We start from the raw sequence: 8,940 nt of genomic DNA on the forward strand, positions 1-8,940 counted from the left end.
AGGAACTCCAGACAGCAAACAGTGATGTCGGTATGTATGGTGCTTATTCCACAAAACTCACATCAAGAGCTCTGCTTAGAGCGTGCCTATGACATGAAGGACCATCTCTTTCCACAACAGTTTTGTTCCACTGGAAAAATGGAACTGTAAACCAACAGAGGAAGCCAGGCCAAGATCATGGTACTCTCTGCTAGATAAAATGAGCACTCATCTTGCTGCACAGAGATGAATGCAAAACCTAACTCTGTCTAGGCTTCCTTCAATGGCACTCTTACACCAACACTCCTGATCTTCTATATTCAGTTTTAAAAAAACTAAGCCTGCCTCTTGCTCACAGCAAAAGAGTTATTGTTCTTATTCTTCAGAAGTGCTCAGGTACTAGGATGATGAGCACCAGTATCAGACCCTAGATAAATGAAATGACTGTCACATGCACACAATCTAGCACTCTCATTGTCATCCTCAGCAAAGAGGCCAATGAATGAATGGGCATGAAAACTGAATTAGCCCCTCCTCCCTAAAAGGTAGGCCTCCCAGTTTAGTGTTGAAATACATCAGCAGATGGCAGTTTAACACTGCTTTCTCTTCTGAACCTGTTCTGAGAAGACTCCATGGCTAACAAGTTGCAAGCTTTCACCAGCACTAAACTCCCTAACAAATTAATCATTCTTTAAAAAAATAAACAAACAAAAATACAGAGCATTCACTGAATTCTGTTCTCAATTCTGTTCCTAATTATTTCCTGCTGCTATCAGTTTAAGATTTGAAAACAAGCAAGAGGTAATAACAGAACAGTCTTGGGGGACGAAAGAAAATGTTGCTAAGTGATTAAGTTTCCATCGTGTCAAATGCTACCGAGTCATTTCTGGCTAAGTTAAGGTAATGATTCCCACATTTGTTCAAGGTCAGGGGCCAAAGGGATAGTGAAAAAAGCAGCAGCAAACTTATTAAAAATCCTTGTCACATGCTGGATATTTATAGTAGAAACCACGTAAAATGCAGCCAAAGGTTATGTACACTAATTAATAGTTTTCAAATTTTAAAAACCAAACTTTTGAATCGCAGAGTTTCCTCCAGATCTGTGGAAAATATTTTACTGTCAATTTATTACAAAAATAATTCCATGTTCCAAAAGCCTCCATTAGAGTGCTCTCAACATCTTCAGTAGAACTAGTGTTCAATGTCTACTTTTAAGGCCTCATAATTTATTACTGTACTTACGCATTCCACAATCACAAGTGACAGTTTCTCCCCTAACAGCATATATTTTAATTTGCCTTTAACAATATCAATAAAATAAAATAGCATCTTGGGGAAGAGCATCCATTTTTTACATCAGTTACTTCCAAGTATCATGGTTCCCTACCTTGGAGCATTTCTCCAATACTTCTTCCTTGAACTGTAGAAATTTTTCCTGAATCGCAGGCTGGTTGAGAGCAAAGGACAGGAAGTGTGTGAATGGCTGCTTCTTGCGGAAGCTCTCAACAAGAACATCAATCCGTGTTCGGGCTGAAATGACACCACTACGCTGCTGTCCAGTAATCACTAAAAGCAAACAAAGTAACACTAATTGTAACTATATGAAATCCACACAAGATTGGTGACATTTTGCTATGATGTCCACAAGAGCTAAGAACTAATTAAAAAGATACTGATCTTCCACTGTACTTATTAATGCATTTAACAATCTATATTGTAGAATATTGACAAGTTAAGTAAAAATATGAATTAAGTTCTAAAAGACTCAGGACAGAAGACAATCAAACAGAATTCCAATAATGATTTAATTCACTACAGCCAATATTATGAAGCATTTATATTGCAGTAGCACCTAGAGGCCTCAAGTAGTTTGGGGCGCACTGTGCCAGACACTGTAAAAAAACAGTCACTACCCCAAAGAGCGTACAAGCTAAAAAAAATAAACTTAGATCCTATTGGATAGTTATTTATCTACAGTACTATTAGCCTTGTTTATCTGCATCACTATTTCCCTTTAATTTCTTATTTGATATATAGCAGTATTAATGACAGAGAAATGTCTGGAGCTGCAATACTCTTTTTTTAATTACCTGGCAGCACTGTATCTTCTTATCCTCATTCCAGGTCTTAAAGGAGGAAAGGAAGAAATATAAAAGATATCCTAAACCCCTTAAACATAGCCAGAGAAGTCTTGCTAGACTCTTAATTTTACTTCAATGCCTTGCATTTTTGCTTCTCTATAAAATTAGGATGATGTCATTCAAATGGTTGCTTCTCCTTCTCCTCAGCAGCCTAAAGAAAGGTAGTCCCTAAAGTGTTTACAGGGCTGTGATGCCAAACAAAGTGATAAGATTCTCTCAGTTCAGTTGCTCTTGAAATGTCTACATAACTGTCTCAACTCTTCAGGTAGGCAACCCGTTACTTAAAAAGTCAAACATTTGCATGACCCCCTTACATTTACAACAAAAGAAAGAGTAAAAGATGTATCCATAACAACAATGGCAATCATATACCATTTGGTTGTGCTTTGAGAGGCTGATAGAGAATGTGTGACCTTGAAAGGAAAGGGCTTGTGGAGACTGAGGATTGCTTTAAATTAATTTTTCAAGGCCTCACAATCCTCCTAATTGCCTTTCATATCCCCCCAGAAGGTCACAACCCAGTGATTGAGAAACACTGGTCTAGAGGTTCACTTCTGAACGGTATTGACAGGCATGAAATTTTAAATACTATGAAAGACCTTTTTTTAACATTTATGTATATAATTACTGGGACATGTGGCACTAATATTATCCTGATGCCCATAACATGCTGTAGTGTGTGTCTGCTTCAGATATTCCATTCCTTTTGTAGAAGCCACAAAATGCAGCATATTATGGGCATTATGATGCTTTTTGTTATTATAAAACTAAGTGTAACAGGAGCATACATTACAAACCCACTCATTTTCATTGTGAAGTTCTAGTAACAAGAACAAAAGATGCAACAGTTTTATTAGAATACCTCTCTTTTTTTTAAAAAAAAAGATAGGCTTTATAACAACCTATGGTGCATTTAAAGAAAGTTTATTACACGTGTACATACACATTGAGAAAAGATGCCTTGCTATGTATGTACAACTCCCCATTAATATGGCTGTTAATATAAAAATAATTATTCAGGAACTTACACCCTAAATCCTGCAGAAACTTACATATATGCTTAACTTTAGACTACTGCTAGGTTTGACTTCAACGGAACTACCCAAAGTCTTAAAGTAATGAATATGTTTGTGTTAGGAAGATTAGGGTCTTAAATAATACTTTTCATCTACAGATATTAAAGCACTTTACAAAGGTGAGTAAAACAGAGAAAATAAGGTAAAAAGAAAAGTTAAGTGACTTGCACAAGATCACAGAGTCAGTGATGTGTCAGAGCTGAGAACAGAAGAGCCATCTCCTGATTCCCAGTCCCGTGCACAAAACACACACCAAAGGGGGAGTAGACAAGAGAACATTCATTCATCTTGTGCACATTAAAGCTTACCGATTTGTCCTTCCATTCCAGGCTTGGGAATGCTGATGGAAGTTCGAGTCTCTGTTTCTAGTCTCTTCCTGGTTTCCCCTTTTTTTCCAATTATATACCTATAGACATACAAATGCTATACTGTCATGCACAAAATGTCACTATTTTCTTTTTCTAGGAAGGGTTTGGTTGCTTTATTCTTTTCTTTCTTAGGGATAGAAGGGGGAGGATTCCCCTAGGGGAGTCTTCTGAAACTACCATATCATTCAACCACCAAAGAGAACACGGAGCAGAAACCTACAAAACGCGGAGCAAAGAAACACAATTCAGCACAGTCAGTTTAACCACCCATACATACTGAAATAAAAAATTGTGTATGTAATTGTTATATAACCATTCCTAAAAAATTGGCAAATATTACTAGACAAAGCTGTCATATCAGCTAGATACTTCCAAGCGCATGTCTACACTTCTAGCTGGGGGTGCAGTTCCCAGGTTGAGGAGGCATATCTGCACTAACTCTGAGCAAGCTAGTGTACTAAAAATGGAGTGCAGCCACAGCAGTGTGAATCCCTCCTACTGTTCACACCATTTCTGCCTACACTCCATTTTCAGCATGCTAGCTCTAATCGAGCTAGCATGGGTACGTCTCCTCCAGCTGTGAATCACACCTCCAGTTCAAAGTATGGACATATCCTTAGTGAACACTAAATTATTTCACTTCAAATATTCAATTAGCAAAACACTGCAGTCTTGAGTGTGCCTTCTCACAAAGTGTTCACAGCTTCCCCTGGCCTGGCTGCTTACCTCAGTCTCTCCCCACATTCTTCCATCTTCCTGGCTTGCTTTCATGTCCTGAAGAGCAGATGCTCAAAAAACTGCTACCAGCAAGAAAGCACAAGATGCACTTGCCACCATGGTGAGAGCCAAGTGCCAAATGTGAAACAGATACATTGGAAACGGATCCACACCCCTTTCCCCTACACAAATACAGAGCTCTCCACAAAACAGAAAATATTTGAGAGATCTAGAATCTACAGCTGCCTCTGAGAATCCAACCTCCCTGACAGATTCGTCTGTAAAAGAGGATTAAAATAAAACAACATATAGGCTCACTTGTATAGTGAGCTGGGAACCTCCACTGCACACTGGAAACCTCTCTCAGTCTCTTCCACCAGGAAGGCATCACAAGGCTCATCTGTAAGATCCCCAGGGCCTACAAAGTAAAAAGTCAAACTGTTCTATAAAGGTTGACAGTGTTTTATGTGATGCAACACTCTCATCAGCTTTCTTCTCCCAAGGTTAAATAAAAGAACAAGGTGGCTCCTTCTATCAGAGCCAACTGGCTTTTATTTCATCTTACGACCTGCTCAGAAAAACATCATGACACTACTTTTAAATCTTCCATTCTTGGAGGGTTAAAAAAGTAGCAGTTTCAGCCTGCTACAGAATAGTTTTTCTCTTGGCTGCAATTTGCAAAATAGTCCAATAGGATTTTTTTAAAGAACTGTTCTGCCTGTTGTTGAGTGGTAGCCCACTGGCTTAAGCATCAGAGGATATAAAGACACACTCTCATCCATGGACCACTTAGTCATATTTGTTTTTCAACCAAACCTGGTTAGCTCAATGTGAGCAGGGGTGGGTTTGGGTGGCAAGAAGCATATTAGAGTTTGCCCAGTTCTTTCAATCTTTTCTACTTGAAACAAATGGTGGATGTTTACCAGATATTCTTGGGCTTTTCTATATTTACAAGGACCCACACAAACATTACCTAATATGGTACACATACAGGTGAGTACACCAAGATAGAAAAGGAACAGTTAACCATGTAAATAGGTGATACCTTTCAAAATCCACATTAGATGGCCACAAGAAGACACCCATTTAAGGGCCAATATTGAAAGGTCCTGAGCACTTCCAAGGAGGTACTAAGTGACCTCAACTCCTATTAACTCCGAGATTAAATTCACTGTGGAAAATACCAAGGACAATGCACGAATAGGGAAAAAATATTCTCTACAAAGTCTTAACATTTTTACTGATCATTTTAAATTAAAAAAAAAAATCTTTTAACCCAGATAACATTGTTTTGCTGAATTTTTCAGTCAACAAATTAATTGATAGCCAGCAACCCACGTCAACTTCACAATCACTTAAGCCAACATTTTGTAACCAGAATTTACTCTGCTCCTCAGCCAGGACTGCTAGAGAACAATGCAAAGTATTTCTTCACTCAAAAGACTATGTCCCCAGTCCTGCAATAAGGGCAGACCCCTGTGCCCACAAGGAGCTCCTCACAGGCTCAGAGCCTGAGTTTGCTAACTCCCTGTGAGTCTTGAATGCTGATTCCCCACTTTGCAATATATTATATTTAATACCAGATTGGGCCCCTGCATATTAGGTTTTACCTGCATAGAAATCATCCTCTTCTTCATTTGGATAGGACTGTTGTTGAATAATATTTTTCCTATAAATGCGCCCTCCAATCCTTATAAGCGTTGGACGCAGAACTTCCATTGTGCTCTTCCCACCAATGATGGCACCCTACTGAAATAAAAATAACTCTGCTGACATCTCCCTAGAAATTGTAAATTCCCTGGTTTCCTATATGTACTTTCTAAGAGGTTATCATGGAGGCATCGGTAGAGACTCTGTAGTTAAGGCTGAGTTTTACACTTAAAACAAGGAATTCATCCTTTTTGTTACATATAAATAATACAGCAACAAAGTTTCTTCCCCAATATTACAGCACTTAGTTCAGGAGTGGCCAACTTGTGGCCCCAGAGCCACATGCGGCTCTTCAGAAGTTAATATGCGGCTCTTTGTACAGGCACCAACTCCAGGGCTGGAGCTACAGGCGCCAACTTCCCAATGTGCTGGTGGGTGCTCACTGCTCAACCCCTGGCTCTGCCACAGACCCTGCCCCCACTCCACCCCTTCCCGTCCCCTCCCCAGCCATGCCCTCGCTCCTCCTTCCCCCCCCCCCCAAAGCCTCCTGCACCCCACGAAACAGCTGATCAGGAGGGGAGGGGAGGCGCTGATCGGAGGGGCTGCTGGTGGGCAGGAGGCATTGGGAGCCAGGGGGGAGCTAATGATGTACTACTGTGGCTCTCTGGCAACGTATACTGGTAAATTCTGGCTCCTTCTCATGCTCAGGTTGGCCACTCCTGATTTTAGCCTTTTAGTAAGAAATTAATTTTCTGAGAATTTACAAGTAGTCTTAATTAGAAACTGAGAAATTTAAACAAAACTAAGAAATATAAGTGTAAGAGATTTAGCTCCCATCACGAGCCTTTTTTTTTTTTTGAGGGGGGATGGGGGGGAGGCCTAATGGTCAACCACCAACTCTTTGAAATTCCCGTGTTATAATTAAAAACTCTCAGAAAGTTGTGAATATACTACACATTTTAAATTATTTTTTGGATTAGCAGTCAATTTTCCCACATCATTTTTCATAATTGAAATTTTCTCCTGCAGAGGCTGAAAAATACAATGGTTACTACAGAGAATTCCACACAGAACTGCCTTTTTTCAAAAACCACTGTCATTTCCTATTGCTCCCAAAAGGAGCAAAGCCACAGAAGTCTCTCTCTTGCTGCTGTCAGTGGGCCTGTCTCTGCCTCCTCACAGCACAGGAAGCCTCCATCTTCCCTGATGGCCTCTGTGGCTTCAGGATGATTGAGAGCAATGGGAGATGATGGTCATTTTCAAAGAGAACAATTCTTCCTGACAGATAAACTTTGGTTACGAAAAACAACAAAAATGACCTTTCATCCTAAATATCTTTTCAAAAGCAACCCACTGCGCCAGATCTACTCAACAGATAGGCCAGGAGATGGGGGAGACTAAGTTCTATGTGTGTGAGAGAGCAAGAGGGAGACGGAGTTTTGGAGGGCATGAGGAAGAAAGTGCTGTGTACATTTTCAGCCGTTTTGCACTACACTGGCAAAACAAAGCAGCTGCAAACCCAGGTTAATTACGCAAAATACTTTTAGCTGTTCTGTGCTGCTCCAGAGTGAGATAAAGCAGCCACTGTGTACCTATATCTGGTAAAAGTTCAAAATTAAAAAAAAAATATGTGTGTGAGAAACTGCATATCTTCAAATCATTAGAAACATTACATTGTAACATACTCTTTGAGCATCTTGCTTGGAATCCATATAGGAAATTTTTAATTTAAAAAAAAAAGGAAATTCCCTGACAAAAATCTATATTAAAACAGAGTTAAGATTGAAATACAAATCAGAAATTTTGGGAAAGCTATATTTTAGGTATATTGTAATTATCCAAAAGCCAGCCATTATAAACCTAGGAAATCCAGTTAAACTTAAAAATAAAACCTAAATATATTAAAGTATATAAACAAACAGTTGAGGCACCCAAACTTTAACTTTGGCCTGTTACCGTCTTCAAACCCCCATATAATTAGAACTTACTGAAAACTTGTGAAAAGTATAGGCAAAGACTGAATTTTAAGGGTTAATGTTCATTCCCGCCTCCCATTAATCTTCATAACTGAGAGTTTCTCCTTTGTCAGAAACCTTATTCTGCATTATGATGACACTATGAAGGGAAAAAACCTGCCTCTGTTAAAAAAAAAAATTTTTTGTAAATCCGTTTAATCTAATCTAGGTCTACAAATATTTTGTCGGCAGTCTTACAACCTATAATGCTTTCCTTAAAGCTCCAGGGTTCTAGAGGTAATTATGTAAGAATCTCAGCTTTTATCTAAATAAAAAAGTAAGTTCCTTCCTAGCTCTTGTGGTTGTAGGGTAAAAGCTTGAAAATGTTAACCAAGGGCACCCTAAAAGCCCAAAAATCAGAAGACAAAAAAGAACAAAGCATTTCTTTTTACTTTGATGGGTGGGTTTGTTTTTCAGTCTCATGACTTTAAAGCCAAATTTGTTATTTTTGAGTGGAGTTGTGATTTTCTGAATATGCAAGGTTGACAAAATTGCATTAGTGCAGGAAACTGTGCTCGCAAAACCGGATGCAGGGCTGAGGCCTAGATCACACACCACAAAGAAGCAGTAACAAAACAATAATGAGGTGGCGGGGACCTGGCAGCGAAAAAACAGTGGGCTGCGGGGACAATCACACAAGGTTACAGAGCAAGACCCAGCTCCCACAAGGTGCAGCGCGTAGAATGACGGGTGCAACCCACAGCAGGGCATGGCTACCCCTCTGACACAAGTCTGGTGCCTGGGAGTCACTGGCCCAAACCCCCCAGTGACTCCCCCAGTGTCAGACCCCCTTAGTCCCGCACACACTGACCAACGCGCGGGCAGCCGCCGGGCCACCCCCGCACGCAGCTACGCGGGGCCCGAGCAGCTGCTCTGCGTTCGTCGGTTTCGCGGAGAGGAGCGGGGAAGCCAAGCGCCGCTCCCGCGTGTGGCTTTTGAAGCCTCATCGTGATGCTGCGGGCCGGCCTGCCGGCGGCCCTACAGCCGCACTCAC

General features: G+C 40.3%; 1 protein-coding gene across 9 annotated transcripts in view; it reads right to left on the reverse strand.

The window, feature by feature from the left end:
• Nucleotides 1–8,940, reverse strand: part of ASCC1 (activating signal cointegrator 1 complex subunit 1) — a 45,683-nt gene that overhangs the window by 36,251 nt on the left and 492 nt on the right. For 3 of the 9 annotated variants that reach the window (XM_043551526.1, XM_037904713.2, XM_037904711.2), the window contains exons 2-5: nucleotides 5,892–6,027; nucleotides 4,600–4,699; nucleotides 3,505–3,602; nucleotides 1,367–1,545 (exon numbers count right to left, since the gene is read on the reverse strand). In XM_043551526.1, coding sequence (XP_043407461.1) covers nucleotides 1,367–1,545; nucleotides 3,505–3,602; nucleotides 4,600–4,699; nucleotides 5,892–6,027 — 513 coding nt within the window. Of the gene's footprint in view, nucleotides 1–1,366; nucleotides 1,546–3,504; nucleotides 3,603–4,599; nucleotides 4,700–5,891; nucleotides 6,031–7,919; nucleotides 8,414–8,757; nucleotides 8,852–8,940 lie in introns of those variants that run through there. The other 6 variants (XM_037904710.2, XM_037904709.2, XM_043551529.1 and 3 more) reach the window with 5 other exon arrangements.

The sequence above is a fragment of the Chelonia mydas genome, chromosome 7 (genome assembly GCF_015237465.2).
Source record: "Chelonia mydas isolate rCheMyd1 chromosome 7, rCheMyd1.pri.v2, whole genome shotgun sequence".
Lineage (NCBI taxonomy): Eukaryota > Metazoa > Chordata > Testudines > Cheloniidae > Chelonia > Chelonia mydas.